This window comes from Papio anubis, chromosome 2, assembly GCF_008728515.1.
Source record: "Papio anubis isolate 15944 chromosome 2, Panubis1.0, whole genome shotgun sequence".
NCBI classification, from domain to species: domain Eukaryota; kingdom Metazoa; phylum Chordata; class Mammalia; order Primates; family Cercopithecidae; genus Papio; species Papio anubis.
In genome coordinates, this window is record NC_044977.1 from 50,911,632 (window position 1) to 50,926,365 (window position 14,734).

The 14,734-nt window shown below is 57.1% G+C and overlaps 1 protein-coding gene across 1 annotated transcript; it reads left to right on the top strand.

The window, feature by feature from the left end:
- The first annotated feature begins 1,083 nt into the window (after positions 1–1,083).
- Positions 1,084–13,110, top strand: LOC116273735 (fibulin-2-like). Its single transcript, XM_031663112.1, has 9 exons — positions 1,084–1,357; positions 2,561–2,698; positions 3,618–3,761; positions 3,877–4,005; positions 4,532–4,657; positions 5,396–5,512; positions 6,026–6,154; positions 11,147–11,270; positions 12,267–13,110. Exons 1-9 carry the CDS (start codon positions 1,099–1,101, stop codon positions 12,622–12,624), a joined length of 1,524 nt encoding a protein of 507 aa, XP_031518972.1. The 5' UTR covers positions 1,084–1,098; the 3' UTR covers positions 12,625–13,110.
- The last annotated feature ends 1,624 nt before the right edge of the window (positions 13,111–14,734 follow it).

The window sequence follows — 14,734 nt, forward strand, 5'->3', positions numbered from 1 at the left end:
GGGGGTGGTTTCTGAGTTGGTGGCCTCTGTGGCCTGGGGGCGGTTTCTGAGTTGGTGGCCTCTGTGGCCCGGGGGCAGTTTCTGAGCCTCTGTGGCTCCCCACCTCCCTTTTGCGTCCTTTCTCTCCTTCATTGGCTTCTCCTCTCCCCAACTGCATATCCCTGGAATCTCCCAGGAGCTGGTCCTTGGCCTCCTCTCCGTGTACTTCTCTCCCCTGGGTGGCCTCAGCCATCTGACCATTCTCAAGTTAGTAATCCCACTCAGACCCCTTGTGTGAACTCCAAGGCATGTCCTTGGCTGTCTCTTCACCCTCAAACTCTCACGGCCAGCAGGGCTCCCACCTTCCCCCGCAGCCTACACCTCATAGCCGGCCCTCACTGCCACCTGTCCCCTCCTCCCACCTCACTTTTATCTCATCCATCAGTGGGTTTTGTTGGTTTCAGCTTCAAAATACTTCAGAATCCAGTTGCTTCTCCCAGCCCATAAAAGGTAGTCCGAGCCACTGAATCTCCTGCCTGGATTCTCACCCCTATTCTCCAGCCCCTGCCAGGGATCCCTGCTCCAATTAAATCAGACCACTCTCTCTTCTGCTTGGAACTTTCTGTGGCTCCCACTGTTCCTCCTGCTCCCCCTTTTTCTCCCTTCTCTCCCCTGCAGCACACCCACCTCCTAGCGGGCCCTTGAACCTGCACAGCTGGTTTCCTTCTCAGGGCCTTCACATCCCTGACCCATCTGCCTGGTCTGTCTGCATGGCCCAGTCTGTCATCTTGTATCATCTTTGCTCAGATGTCTTCTTTTCTGAGAATCCATCCCTGACCCACTCCCCTACAACGCCCCCCACTGTACCTGGGCACTCCCTGTCTCCTGCGTCCTGCTCTGTTTTGTCCATAGCACTCAGCACCACCTCCATTTATGTTTGTTTATGTATTTATTGTGTCCTTTCCCCTTGAGTGTCTGCCCAACAAGGGCAGGGATTTCTGTCTTGGTCACTGATGTACACCCAGTGCCAAGAACAGTGCTTAGTGCATAGCAGGTGCTCAATAAATCTTTGTTGAATGAAGGGATGTCTGGGTGCTGAGACATCAGCCACATCTCTGAATGGTGAGCACGTTGAGGGCGGGACCTGGAGCTCTCTCCCTCCTGGTGGCCCAAGGTCTGCTGGCTGCACTCAGCCACTGTCCTAGGGACTCTGCAGCTTCTGACAGCCTCGCTCTCCCTGCAGACATCAACGAGTGTGTGACGGACCTGCACACGTGCAGTCGGGGCGAGCACTGTGTGAACACGCTGGGCTCTTTCCACTGCTACAAGGCACTCACCTGCGAACCGGGCTATGCCCTCAAGGATGGCGAGTGTGAAGGTGAGAAGGGCACAGAAGGACCAACTGGAGGCCCTGCCCAACAGCCAGCTTTGCCCTACCCCTCCCTGGCCCCACCCCTGTCCTGCCCTGGCCACGCTCAGGCCTGGCCGTGCCTCTCTCCATCCCCTTCTTTCTAGCAAGCTCCCCTTAGTTGGGTTTCCTGCTGTTGGGAAGACCCCACGATGGTAGTGTTTGGGGCAGAGATGGGAGTCTGAGGCAGGTGAGGGCAGGCTAGGTCCACCCAGGCTTTGCCCCTGCCTGCTGATGTCTGGGTGCCAGTTATGCCCCTTGCTGTGGCCTGGTTTGTACATTGAGGCGGAGCCCACAGAGGGTTCACTCCATCCCTTTCACTGGAAAATTCCAGCCTTCTAAGCAGAGGGAGGGGTTTCATCCAATCCTTTCAAGTACTTCCTGAGCTGTTCTTATGTGCCTGCCAGGTCCTGGGTACCAGGGATCCAGGGTGGGGTGCTGTGGCCCTTCTCTGACCTCGTGGTGGGGGCAGTGGAGTCCACATAGGCAAATGGAGATGGCAGGTGACTGGGGGTGGGGACCCCTGTAAGTGGTGGGTCCAGGGAGGCCCCGGAGGAGGTGATGTTGGAGTTGAGACCTGAATGAGAAGCTTCAGGCAGAGGGGGCGGCATGCCAAGGCCTTTTGGGTGTGGGGAAGAAGCACTCTTGGCGTGTTCCAGAAACAGAAAGAAAGTCTCCAGAGTTGAAGCTGTCTTGCTACCTGTGCTACCTCCCTAAAGTGTGAACACATGACCTTACCTTAGAGATTTAGGCACACGGTGGGGACATCCCCACTTCTTCCCCCTGCAAGTGTGGGACAGTGGCTAACAGAGCAGGCTTGGGAGCCAGTCCCCCAGGTTCTGGTCCTGGTGCAGTGCTCCCCAGCGGTAGAGCCTTGTCTGTGCCTCAGCTTCCCTGTTTGTAAGATGGGGCGTGTCATGACATCTACTTCTTTGGGCTGAGGGTGCCCAGAACAATGGTGGGACCAAGCAGAAGTGCAGTAAACATGGTCATGTTGCTATTACTCCTGGGACAAAGGCCATGCCAGCAACAGTGTGGCTCTGCCAGCTTCCCGGAGAGATCTTTGTAGCCATCGGGGTCACGGGTCTGCGGGCGGGGATGTGTGGGCAGGGCTGCTGGGTGTAAAGGCAGGACCTGTCCCCCAGCCCTTGACACCCAGCCTCTCCGCTGCAGACGTGGATGAGTGTGCAATGGGCACGCACACCTGCCAGGCAGGCTTCTTGTGCCAGAACACCAAGGGTTCCTTCTACTGCCAGGCCCGGCAGCGCTGCATGGATGGCTTCCTGCAGGATCCTGAAGGCAACTGTGTGGGTGAGTGGGGGCTGCAGCACTGGGGATCACCAGGCTAGGGCTCTACTGGAGGCATTGCGGGGGCTTTGAGGGCTTTAGAGACCAGGGAGGCCTGGCTTGCTGCTCCATTCCTCTCCCAGCCCCCTTGTCCCTACCTGTGAATGGGCATGTCAAGTGTTCAACCCTGGGGGCGCCACCGCCCCCAAAGTGTAGCTGCTTCTATTACCTTGAGCTGTTAAACCTTGGCTGAGTTATTATTCAGTGGCCTCTGTGAAGCTATCTGTGGGGTTGGACTGGATGTGAATGAGTATCCAGTTTTTTTTAACCAGTCAGCAGTGGCTATGTGATAGATCATGACCTGGCACATACATCTACACACATCCAGGAAGACCTGGAACACAAATGTTCCCACACAGTACTGCGTGTGACACCCCCTGAAATTTCCCATTTTCGGAGAATGCTAGTGAGACCTCCTAGAATGATTCCGTGCTGCACACGAGGGTTGAGACTTTCAGGTTTACAGACGCCGGCCTAGTCCCCAAGTGGGTCTGAGATTCTACCCGCTCTGCGCCCCCCAACAACTCCTTCCCAAAAAGGGGTTGCTAACTTAGTCTCTGTGCCTCTAAAACTTCTTGTTAATGTGCTGTACTTCCCCGGCACCTAGACCCCTGGCACGTGGTTGGTGTAGTTATCCTAGCACTCAACCTCGATCCCGCCCTGCCTTCAGCTGCTCTGTTGGGCAGATATGAGAGGGCATAGGGCCAGCCATCAGGTGCTTGGGTTCTGGGAGGTGTATCCCTTGGGTGGTGGGGCACAGAGGTGGGACAGTCTGGCCCTGCAGCTCTGACCAGGGCTGGTCTGGAGCCTAGGACTGACCCCTCCCAGTGTGGCCCTGGGAGGACGCCATGCCAGGCTCCCTCACCCACACCTGCCTCTGCAGACATCAATGAGTGCACGTCACTGTCCGAGCCATGTCGGCCAGGCTTCAGCTGCATCAACACAGTGGGCTCCTACACGTGCCAGAGGAACCCGCTGATCTGTGGGCGCGGCTACCACGCCAGCGATGATGGGGCCAAGTGTGTGGGTAAGGCCAGCCGCCCCCACCCTGCCAGCCAGCCCGGCCTGTCCGCTTCCCCACCCGTGGGAGGTGTGTGTGGAGGGAGCTCCAGGACTCAAGGTACCCTGCTCACCCCCCACAGACGTGAACGAGTGTGAGACGGGTGTGCACCGCTGCGGTGAGGGCCAGGTGTGCCACAACCTCCCCGGCTCCTACCGCTGTGACTGCAAAGCGGGCTTTCAGCGGGACGCCTTCGGCCGGGGCTGCATCGGTAGGTAGGCTGGTGGCCAGGACCCGTGGGGAACACCTGGCTGGGCCCCTGCCCTCTGTTCACTCCACCTCCCCGTGCCCAGCACCTCCACTGCCTGAGTGGGGCCCACCTGCTGGAGTCCCCAAGGCTGCCTTCCAGCTGGCCTCATCTTCCTGCTGGGCCTGCCAGGGCCTGGCTCTGGCCCCCGCCCCCACCTTCTCAGTCCCTCCTGTCTCATCCCTGTGGCTCTGCCCCTCTTACTCTGGTCTTTCCTGCTTCCCTCAGTCTCTGTCACCATCTCTTCTTGTCTCTTGCCTTGCCTGTGTCTGTCCCTCTGGCCTCTTCCTCTCGCCTTCCTCCGACACCCTTGCTGTCTCCCCGCCACCTGGTCTCTTTGCCTCTCTCTTTGCCTGTCCTGGCCTCTCCTTGTCTTTCCTTTTGGGTCCCTCTCTTACTTAGCCTCCCTTCGGCCCTGGATGGCCCCTGGGGGTGGAGGGAGCTGGCTTCAGGGCCACCCACCCTGTGCCTGCTGCCTGCCCTCCCACAGACGTGAACGAGTGCTGGGCCTCACCAGGCCGCCTGTGCCAGCACACGTGTGAGAACACACTAGGCTCCTACCGCTGTTCCTGCGCCTCTGGGTTCCTGCTAGCAGCAGACGGCAAGCACTGTGAAGGTACGCTGGCCCTCATCTCTGACCCCATGCTGCCTGGGATCCACAGGGGGCAGACCCACCGTGGAAAACCCGGAGCCTTCCCCGACCCTTCACCCTCACACCTTCACCCACGCTGGTCCCTCCCTCCTCCTCTGTCTGACCCAACCCTCTCTGGCCTCCACACTCACCTTCCTCCTGTTGTTTTCTGTCCTGAATTCCCCTGCTGAGGTCCTGGGGCCCCAGCTCCCTCAGTCCAGAGAGGCTGGGTCTCTGTGTCATCTGTACCCACAAATGGGGTATCTGAGGCCTCCAAGGTCCGTGTACCCACCTATGCGGGATGTGCCTGTGGCTGAGGGAAGGGCTGTAACATTATTCCCATATGTGTTCATGGTGCTGTTGGCCCGGCTCAATGGGGACTGGTGTGGAGTAAGGCCACCAGGCTGCTCAGTGAGGGGGTGAGGGGCCAAGCTAGAGGGCCATGGGGTCTTGGCCCCATTTACCTGGCACAGTCTTTCTCAGCCCCTCCCCAGGCTGGAGGAAATTCCCTCATTTTCTCCTGGTGAGGTGAGTTGGCTGAGACCCCTGGGAGGCCACGGATCCCTTCCTAGTCACCGAGCCTGGCAGGAAAGCTGGCCCTCGCATGGGTTAACCCCAGTCCAGCCCAGGGAGCTTGGTGGGCCTGGCTGTCAGACGGCATTTGGATGGGCTCTCCAAGGCAGACTTGGGCCCTGCCATGACTGCCTGCTGGTGTCCCTGCAGATGTGAACGAGTGTGAGGCCCAGCGCTGCAGCCAGGAGTGTGCCAACATCTACGGCTCCTACCAGTGCTACTGCCGCCAGGGCTACCAGCTGGCTGAGGATGGGCACACCTGCACAGGTACCTTTCCCCTGTCCAAGAGCCGCCTTCCAGAGAGGCACTCCTTTCCCTTGTGCCAGAGTCCCCGAGAGTCCCTCCTGGGCCATGGACACAGAAAGGTTTTAGCATCAGATCTGAGTTCACGCCCCAGCCCTGCAGCTTCCTGTCTGTGTGACCTTGGGCAGATTGCCTCTCCACTCTGACCTCAGCCTTCTCCTCTGTAAAATGGGAATAGTGGTCCCGACTTCAGGGGGATGAAGAACTAAGTTTACATAGGTGCCCGTGACTGGCATCTGATTGTCCCCTCAGCTGGTAGTAGGAGTCAGGGAGCAGCCCTCGGGCATGAGCACTGGAGTGGGAGTCCTGTTTTGCTTCGTGGACTCGGGCAACTCTCTTCTACTCTCTCAGTCCCCTTGTCTTCATTTAAAAAATGGGCCCCTAAGCTCTGTGGCTGTAACAGGGACAGGCTGACTGTCAGTGGCTGGGCTCTGTGGGTGGATGAGGTTCACCAGGGGCTGCACCTCTCTCCGACAGACATCGACGAGTGTGCTCAAGGCGCCGGCATCCTCTGCACCTTCCGCTGTCTCAATGTGCCAGGGAGCTACCAGTGTGCATGTCCTGAGCAGGGCTATACCATGACGGCCAACGGAAGGTCCTGCAAGGGTGAGCAAGTCCCCCTGCCCCTGCCTCCACCAGGGCCTTGGGCAGGCTCCAAGCAGGCACAGAAAAGCTCACAGAGCTTGCATGCACTTGGAGCCCCCATACCCGGTGAATAAATGCAGGATGGCCAATGCTACCAGTGGCCATGTTAATTGAGGTAATGCCTGGGATGAAGAAGGTGACAATCTTGCTGCTGCTCAATGCAGCTTAGAATCTTCCAGGCCTGTGCTCAGCTCTGGACCCTGTCCTGAGAGTGGAACAGGGATTCTATGGGGTAGTTTTAAGGAGGCAGCAGGCCTGTCCAGTGAGGAGACTGCAGAAGAGCCACAGGGATCCCAGGCAGTGTCCCGAGTCTCTGCAGTGTTATGCAGGGACAAGGGGATCAGGCAGGTCTGTGGACCCAGAGGGTAGGGCGAGATCCCGGGGAGTAGGGAAGGGTGTCATGGGGAGGCTTATCCCAGCCCTGGTGCAGAAACGCATTCTTCTCATCAGAACTGTGTAGAGCTGGGAGGGGCTGCGCAATGGGAGGGTCCCCCACTCCCCTGCTATTGAGGATGTACAAGGGCTGGTCAGTCACCTGTCGAATTTGCAAGAGAGGGGACTATGTCCCTGGAGAGAGACCATGTTCTCTGGTATTTCATGTTCCTCCTCTGCTAGAGAGTCATAATTCTAAGTTCAGTGCCATTTGCCACCAGACTCTGGGCCTGGCAAGCCACCAAGGCAAGGTGAGGGGCCAGGATGCAGAAGGGGTCATTGCCCCAGGAGAACCAACCACTTAACCCCTCAGCCCCTCGGTCCCTTGGCGCCGCAGAGCTCAGACCTCCTCCTGACTTCAGTGGCCAGGTCTTCCCCACGCATGGAGCTGAGAGCATGGAGTTCCCTAGGGTGCAGCCTTCGGGGTGTGACCAGGGTCCTGGCCCAGCCTTGGGCATCTTCTTGTCCCACAAAAGCGGGTCTTGGTGTTCTGGGGACCAGGGGTCAGAGTTAGCACTCAGAAGGGTTTGGAGTTAGCCCAGCACGGTGCAGGCTGGTGGTTGCTACCTGTCAGTGGATCCTGAGATCAAGTTGGTAGACTTCAGCCAGCTGTCTGTGTTCTCCTTTCTATTAGCATAGAACAGAAAGCACTATAGGGCAGGGTGGAGTGGCGCGGCATGGGGCAGGTCAGAGTGCATTGTGCCCCTAGGTTCCAGCCCTTAGGTGTGTACGTAGTCCCAATGCACAAGCAGTCCTTTGTTTGGGCCGATGCAAACATATCAGAGTCATAAGTTAAATCAGAAGACTGTGAGAAGACCCTATAAATCACTGACTGGGAGGCCTGCTGGGCCCACAGAAGCTGGCTTAGGTCTGGCTGGCTGCAAAGCCCTCTTCTTTTTAATTAAAAAAAAAGTCGGTATGGACTCCATAAAAGGTAAGGATTCTACTCACCATGTCCTCAGCTTGGCAGGAAATATGACTTTATCCTTCTGGATTGTGATTTCACATGTGACACCAAGGCCCTGTTCCTGGGGGCGGAACACAGGTGTGGCCACTTCAAGGAAGCCCCCTCAGACACTGCAGTGACATTTGCTCTTGGAGGAGTTTCAGGTTCAAACCTGTCTACACTGAGGACAGACTCTCCCTGGCTCTTTATTTTCCGACCCACACCGAGCACCTGGGGGGTGCTTGGGATACCTGGATGCCCACATGTGCCTGGCTGGCCACTAGAGAGGGCTTCCCGGGACCTGGCATGTGCCCATCGTGGGTGCACCTGACCCCAACGCTTCTCTCTTGCCTGGGCTTGCCCGCCACCCCGTCTCTGCGTCCTCTTCTTGGGGTGGCTGCCCCTCTGCCCCAGTGGCTTGCTCTGTGTTGAAGAACTGGCAAGGCCAGGTCCCCTCTGCAGGCTCCCACTGTGCCACCAGCCCCCACCAGGAGATCGGGGCAAGGTAGAGCCCCACACCTGCACATCTGCCACCCTCGCTTCCTCTCCAGACCTTCCTTCTGGAGGAGCCTTCTGACTCACACGGTAGGCGAGGGCGCAGTGGGGGCTGCCTGCTCCCCGGCCTCGTCCATTTCCCGGGTCACTCCATGTAGCTGCTTTTGCAGCTCCTGACCTTCAGAGCTAAGAGGCTGTCCTTTTGTCGTGTTCTGGCTTGGGCCAAACTCTGAGGTCTCTCAGCTCAAACAGGGTCAGGGAGGCTGGCTTGGGGGAAAGAACATGCTGGATAATGTCTCTGTTAGCCTTTAGCCCCTCTCCAATAGTTAAAAAAAAAAGTACAGGAAAATCTGAAGGAATTTAGGCTCAGCCTTCTCCCCTGGAATGCACACTCCATGAAGGTAGGGCCCTGTCTGTCTGGCTCACCAGCATCTAGAGCAAATGCCCAGCACATAGTAGGTGCTCACTGGACATTTGACCCCGTGACTGAGCTGAGAGGGAACCACTGCTCATGTTTGCATGCATTTCCCTCCAGTCTTTCCCTAAGCAGATATAAACACACACACACACACACACACACACACACAGACACCACTTGTATGAAATATCATTTGAGGCCATGCTGAAAGTCACCCTGAGTCCTGCTTGTTTCTGTGTAGTAAGAGCCCTTGTCTGCATGCCACTCGATGGGCCAGGCCAGCTTTGAGCAGTGCTCTCAGTCTTGACCCTGAGCTGTTGTGGGCTTCTGGACCTCAGGTCCTTCAGAAGCCCTTGGAAGCCTCTCTCCCAGGGCTGCATTTTGTAGGACTCCCCTGTTTCGTCCTTTTTGCTCTGTCTCCCACTTTTGCACATCTGAGTTGCGGCTGACTTGCGGCTGACCCTGGCTGTCTCTGATGAGGCTGCGATGGCAGCCCTGGATACAGGGCCTAGTCCAGCTCCCACGTTAGCCCACACTCTCCAGGGGCCTGGCAGCACCGATGGGCAAGGCCCTGGGGCGTTAGGGAAGACCTGCGACTGACCGCCTCCCACAAGCTTGGTGAGGCCAGGCTGCAGCCACTCACCCTTCTCGGCCCTTCGCTTCTGGGCATCTCCAGCAGCAGCAGCCCAGAGCCAAAGCAAAAAGCTCCCACATCCTTCCTGCCCCACTCACACAAGCTCTGGGGTCACTGAAGCAGGCCACCCGGGGCATAGGCTGAGGAGCAGGAGGAGGCCCTCTCCATGTGGAGTCCGCTAGCGAATAATCAGCAACCCCGGACCACCCAGTTGGGCTCTACCCTGCCTGGCCTCTTGCCATGTTTTCTCCCACTCGTCTGCACCACCCTGGGGCCCATTTTATGGAGGGAGGGAAGTGAGGCCCAGAGAGGTGAACAGATGTGAGCTGACCCCCTACAAGAGAGCCTGGTGGCCAAGAGCCCACAGTCTGAGGTGGGCCAGGAGTATTGAGTCCTGGCCTTGCCCTGGCAGCTGTGTGACCCTAGGCACATTTGTGGACACCTGCAATGGTTTGCATGGGCGCAGAGTCCCTCAGGCATCACAGGGACGTCAGGCGGTAAACTCTGGAGGCAGGCTGACTATTGGTGTTATTACTATTATGTTGTTGTTACTCTTAGGAGTCAGCTTGGCATCATGATTGGATCACAGATTTTGGCATCAGGCATACCTGGCTTGCTGCCCTGCTCACTGCTGTGTGACCTTGAGCAAGGCTTTGCCCCTCTCTGAGCCTCTGCACCCTCCTCTGTCTGAGGAATCCAGTGACCCTCACTGCACAGGGCTGGTGTGAGGACTAAGTGAGGAGAAATTCCTACATGGTGTCAATATGAAGGATTGGAAAACAAAAACTGAAGCCCTCTGTGACTGCCCCTGGAAGACCCCCTGCCCCTACCTCACCGGACTTCCCTGAGGCCTCCTGAGGCGGCCCTCTCTGGGCTGAGCAGCTCATCCTCAAAGTGTCTCAAGAACCCATTTCTAAGACCTTTTGTCCTCCAGGGTGCCTGTGGGACACACACACACACACACACACACACACACACACAGACACCCCTACCCCTACCCCTACCCTTGCTTCTCTGAGCTTTTGTGAACGGTATCTATTCATATGTCTGTTGACGTTTATATGTGTATGTTTCTTTGTCCCAAATGGGCCCTCTGTGTGTTTGTTTCTGTGCACCCGTGTGGGTGTGCGTGTGCTCACGTGTGTGCTGAGGCTGTGTGCCTGTTGGAGTTGCACATGTATGTTTGCTTCTGAACGTACAGGAAGCGTGAGCACATCTGTTGCTCATGTGGGACATTTACTCACAGCTCTGCGTCTCTGAGTCTGAACTTGCAAGTGATGGGTCTTGGACTTCTGTCCAGCAAGATGTATTGAGCGCTGCTCCATGCAGGCACTCCACTGGGCACTGGGGACACCATGGAAATGAGAAAGACAAACACCCCTGCCCTCCTGGAACCCAGTTGATGGGGACGGTAGAAACATACAAAACATGCAGTCATACAAAACAGCCTCGGTGTGTGCAGAGCGTGACGAGCTGTAGGAGGATGATAAAATGGGGTGGGATGGAGGGTGATGGGGCAGGAGGACCACTGTAGAGTGGTCAGGGAGGCCATCCTGGAGGGGGTGACTCAAGATCTGAGAGTTAAAAGATGAGAAGGAGCCAGCAGTAGGAAAAGCTGGGGAAAGCGTTCCGGGAGCAGCAAAGGCCCTGGGGTAGGATAAGGGTCAGGCTATTGGGGCAGCCCAAGAATGTCCAGCAGGACTGTGGCCCCTGTGGAAGAGAAGGGGCTTGGAGAGGCCAGAGAGGCCTTACACTGTGTGGCTTGGCGTCCAGAGGAGGGACTTGGGCTTTATTCTGGAGCGCGAGAAGCCTTGGGAGGGCATGACATGAGGTGATTTACACTTCAGAACAAGGCCCCCTGCTGTGGGTGCGGAGCAGGTGAGATGGGGCATGCGTGTGCAGGGAGGCACGCGGACTGTTCTCACAGGTCAGGCTGCCATGGGGCCCAGGCCTTTCATGCAGGCTGGGGAGTTTCAGGCTGGGCCCCCCAGCTGTGGGGACCCTGCCATTGCCCCTCTTCTCCCCCAGACTTGGATGAGTGTGCACTGGGTACCCACAACTGTTCCGAGGCTGAGACCTGCCACAACATCCAGGGTAGCTTCCGCTGCCTACGCTTCGAGTGTCCTCCCAACTATGTCCGAGTCTCCAAAACGTGAGTGTCCCCACCCCAGTCCCAGTCCCAGGGAGCCTGTCCTGGTCCTGTACTATCCAGGGGTGAGGCCGAGAGATGGGCGCCTGCCTTGACCACCTTCCTCTCTTCCCAGCCCCTGACTGCGGGGTCTGCGGGCTAGGTGACCAAAACAAATATAAGTACCTTGTAGAGAGTTCAAGGTTGAGAGAAGAAAGGGGAAAAGACACACAGAAAACACCAGCCCTCCTCCTCATTCACACACATAGTAGTTACTGCTGTGTGACCAGTTATCCCAACCAACATTTAACACCGTAATACAACAGATACTTACTCTATGTCACGCAGTGTCTGAGGGCCAGGAGCCTGGGAGTGGTACAGCTAGGCGGTCTGGCTCAGGGTCTCGAGGGCTGCCTGTCCAGGCTACAGTGTCCTGCCACCGCTCTGTGGCTCTGGGCAGGAGGCCTCAGCTCCACATCACAGGAGCCCCTCCACGAGGTTGCTTGTGACATGCCACTCCCCAGCTCAGGGTATCAGGAGTGTGAGCGACAGCCTCTTAACCACACTTAACCTCAGAACTGGCAGACCATTACTCTGCCACCAGCCACATAACCCGGCACTTGGGAGGGACCCTGGGAGGGACACTGGGTGCACTGGGAAGAAGGGAGAAGGGAGGGAGGAAAGGAAGGGGAAAGGGAAAAGGAAGGAGAAAGGAAGAATGGGAGGATGGCAGGAGGGAGGATGAAGGGAGCATGGGGACAGGTAAGAACTGTTAATGAGCCTGGCCCATGCCATGCTGAGCTCACCCATTCCAGTGAACCTGTGAAGCTTCTATTAACCTCATCTCACAGGCAAGGAAACTGAGACCCAGGGGACGTAAGGGGACTTACTTGAGGCTTCCAGGCCATTAGGGAGAGAGCTGGCCCTTGATCCTGCTGCTGAGCTGTGCCGTCTGTGTTCCTGTCTGGGGTTGGGGGGAGGTGGGCGAGCCATGGGTGACCCGGCCCATCCTCCCTGCAGGAAGTGCGAGCGCACCACGTGCCACGACTTCCTGGAGTGCCAGAACTCGCCGGCGCGCATCACACATTACCAGCTCAACTTCCAGACGGGCCTCCTGGTGCCTGCGCATATCTTCCGCATTGGCCCCGCGCCAGCCTTCACGGGGGACACCATCGCCCTGACCATCATCAAGGGCAACGAGGAGGGCTACTTTGGCACGCGCAGGCTCAACGCCTACACGGGCGTGGTCTACCTGCAGCGGGCTGTGCTGGAGCCCCGGGACTTTGCCCTGGACGTGGAGATGAAGCTCTGGCGGCAGGGCTCTGTCACCACTTTCCTGGCCAAGATGCACATCTTCTTCACCACCTTTGCCCTGTGAGGTGCCAGCACCGGCCACCTGCGGGTGCGACGCAGCCCAGGGCTCACACTGCGTGGGAGGGACTGGGTCACTATTGTGGTTTTTACTATAACTTTGTAAATTAACTTAATTTTGCTGACTTGACTCCTGTGGGCTTCTGGACCCCTCCTTTGCCCCACAGGAGGAAGTTCCGTGGCAGATGGTGCGTTCCCACGTAGGCACCAAGTGGAAGCTTGCGGGGTGGGCCACGGCCATGGCAGGTGCCCTGTGGGTGAGGCTGGGTGATGACCTGAGGACCAAGGACACGGGACCACATTGGGGCTCTTGGACTCCTCGGAGGACCCATCCCCAAAGTTGACATTCCATTTCATGTTCCACTGTGATTATTTTCTTTTTTAAAAGATCATTTTAAAGTTTTTTGTTTAATTATAAAGTAGTACATCTACATTGTAAAAAAAAAAAAGTTCAACTAGTATGAAAGGGTTATAAAGTAACAGAGGAAAACGCCTCTTGGTCCCTTTACTTTTGTAAAGTGTTCGGAGTTTGACAACCTTGTCCAGATGTCACAGGGCTCTATGGCCTGGCCAGCATGTCAGTTCATTGATCAAGACCTTGATGTCCTTCTCAAATAACGAGGCCCAAACCTGGAGTTCACTTTGGGGTGAGGGCACCCCAGTGTGAGCAGCCACTGACCGGGCCCTTTATTCTGCTTTTACTACTTCAGCTTTCCCTCCTCCTTCCTCCTCCATCCTCCATCCTCCCTCCTCCCCCTTCCTCCTCCCTCCTCTGCCTTCCCCAATGGGGACCTCTGCTGCTGGCCTGTCACTTGGATGTCATCCAGAACTTGGCCCCTGTTGCTGAGCTGTCAGGTCAGGCAGTAGACCTGGGCAGGAGCCTGAAGGAACCTGGGAAACTGAGGCCCTGAGAGTGGAAGGGATGTGCCCCCAGCCCACAGCAAGCATCAGAGCACACGGGACCCAGCTCTGAGGACCCTGCTTGGGCTCCATAGGTCTAGAGTTAAATATAGGGGGCAGCAGCCAGCACTTTTAAAGTGACGTAGAATAGAGCAGATGAGATGTGAGTGCTTCACACCCTGTAAAGAGAAGAACTGCTTCACCAAACCACAGCGCGTGTCTGTGCGTGTGTCGTGTGTACCTACGCGTGGGCACGCCAGCTCTGGCTTGTGGTAGAAAGTGTTTCTCACTGTGGGTGGAAGGAAGCAGGCCTGTCGGGCGCGCTGGGGAGCACACACCCTGTGTGAAGGGGGCGGCTACACTTGGCTCCAGCAACGGCCGCCTTCTGGGCATGTGGCCCGGGATGGCCAGATGTTCTTGTTCCTCAACACAAGCTCTCCCAGTGTTAAGAGGTGGCAACTGGTTCAAGCTTCTAAAGAACAGGTGTTTGGGAGCCTCTTGCTGGAAGCCTGCGGTGGGGGCCCTCTGTCCCTGCTCCTCTCCAGCCCCCATCCCCAAGGGTGCAGCAGAAGCTAGGTCTTCCTTGTCCCTGGCCTGGCTGTCTCTGTTCCTTCTATTTTGCTGATTTTCAGAAAAACTAGATCCAGCACCTTTCGGTGCACAGTCCCCACCAGCAGAAGCCAGTAGGCGACAGGCTCCATTCAAGAGGACAGGCAGGTTAGGGACACCTCTGGCTGGCAGCAGCCATTCCTGCTCCTACCCAGCCCCAGTTACTCCTTCTGGGACCTCAGGCAAGTGACTTCACCTCCCTGGGCCTCACTGGTCTCCCCTGTGAAGAGGAGCACCAGCTGTTCTTCCTGCACAGGCCATTGAGCCAATAAAATGAACTTGGCACCCAGCACATCCCTGCGGAGGCTCTTGGAGAACAACTTCTCTTCTGACTTTAGAGTTTCTCAGGTGATTCTGGAACTCCATGCCTGCAAGTTTGGCAAACTGCAGCTTTAGGGAATAGCCCCTATGAGACTACCCTCACTGCAGACACCAGAGACAAGCTCAGGCATCCCCAGGACCACCCTCACGGCGGAGCAATGGGCTACAGATTTGGGCGTCCTTACGTCCACCCTCAGGCTCGTTAATTCACCTGTGTGACTCAGACAGCTCATGGTGAAAGGAAGCAGGTTAAAGTCATTGATGAGGCCTAGAGCAGAGTCCAGGAG

Coding starts and splice junctions, on each gene's coding strand:
- LOC116273735 (XM_031663112.1), top strand. CDS start 1,099: ATGGTGAGCACGTTGAGGGCGGGACCTGGAGCTCTCTCCCTCCTGGTG. Junction 4,006..4,531: donor CTTCGGCCGGGGCTGCATCG/GTAGGTAGGCTG, acceptor GCCCTCCCACAG/ACGTGAACGAGTGCTGGGCC. Junction 11,271..12,266: donor TATGTCCGAGTCTCCAAAAC/GTGAGTGTCCCC, acceptor TCCTCCCTGCAG/GAAGTGCGAGCGCACCACGT.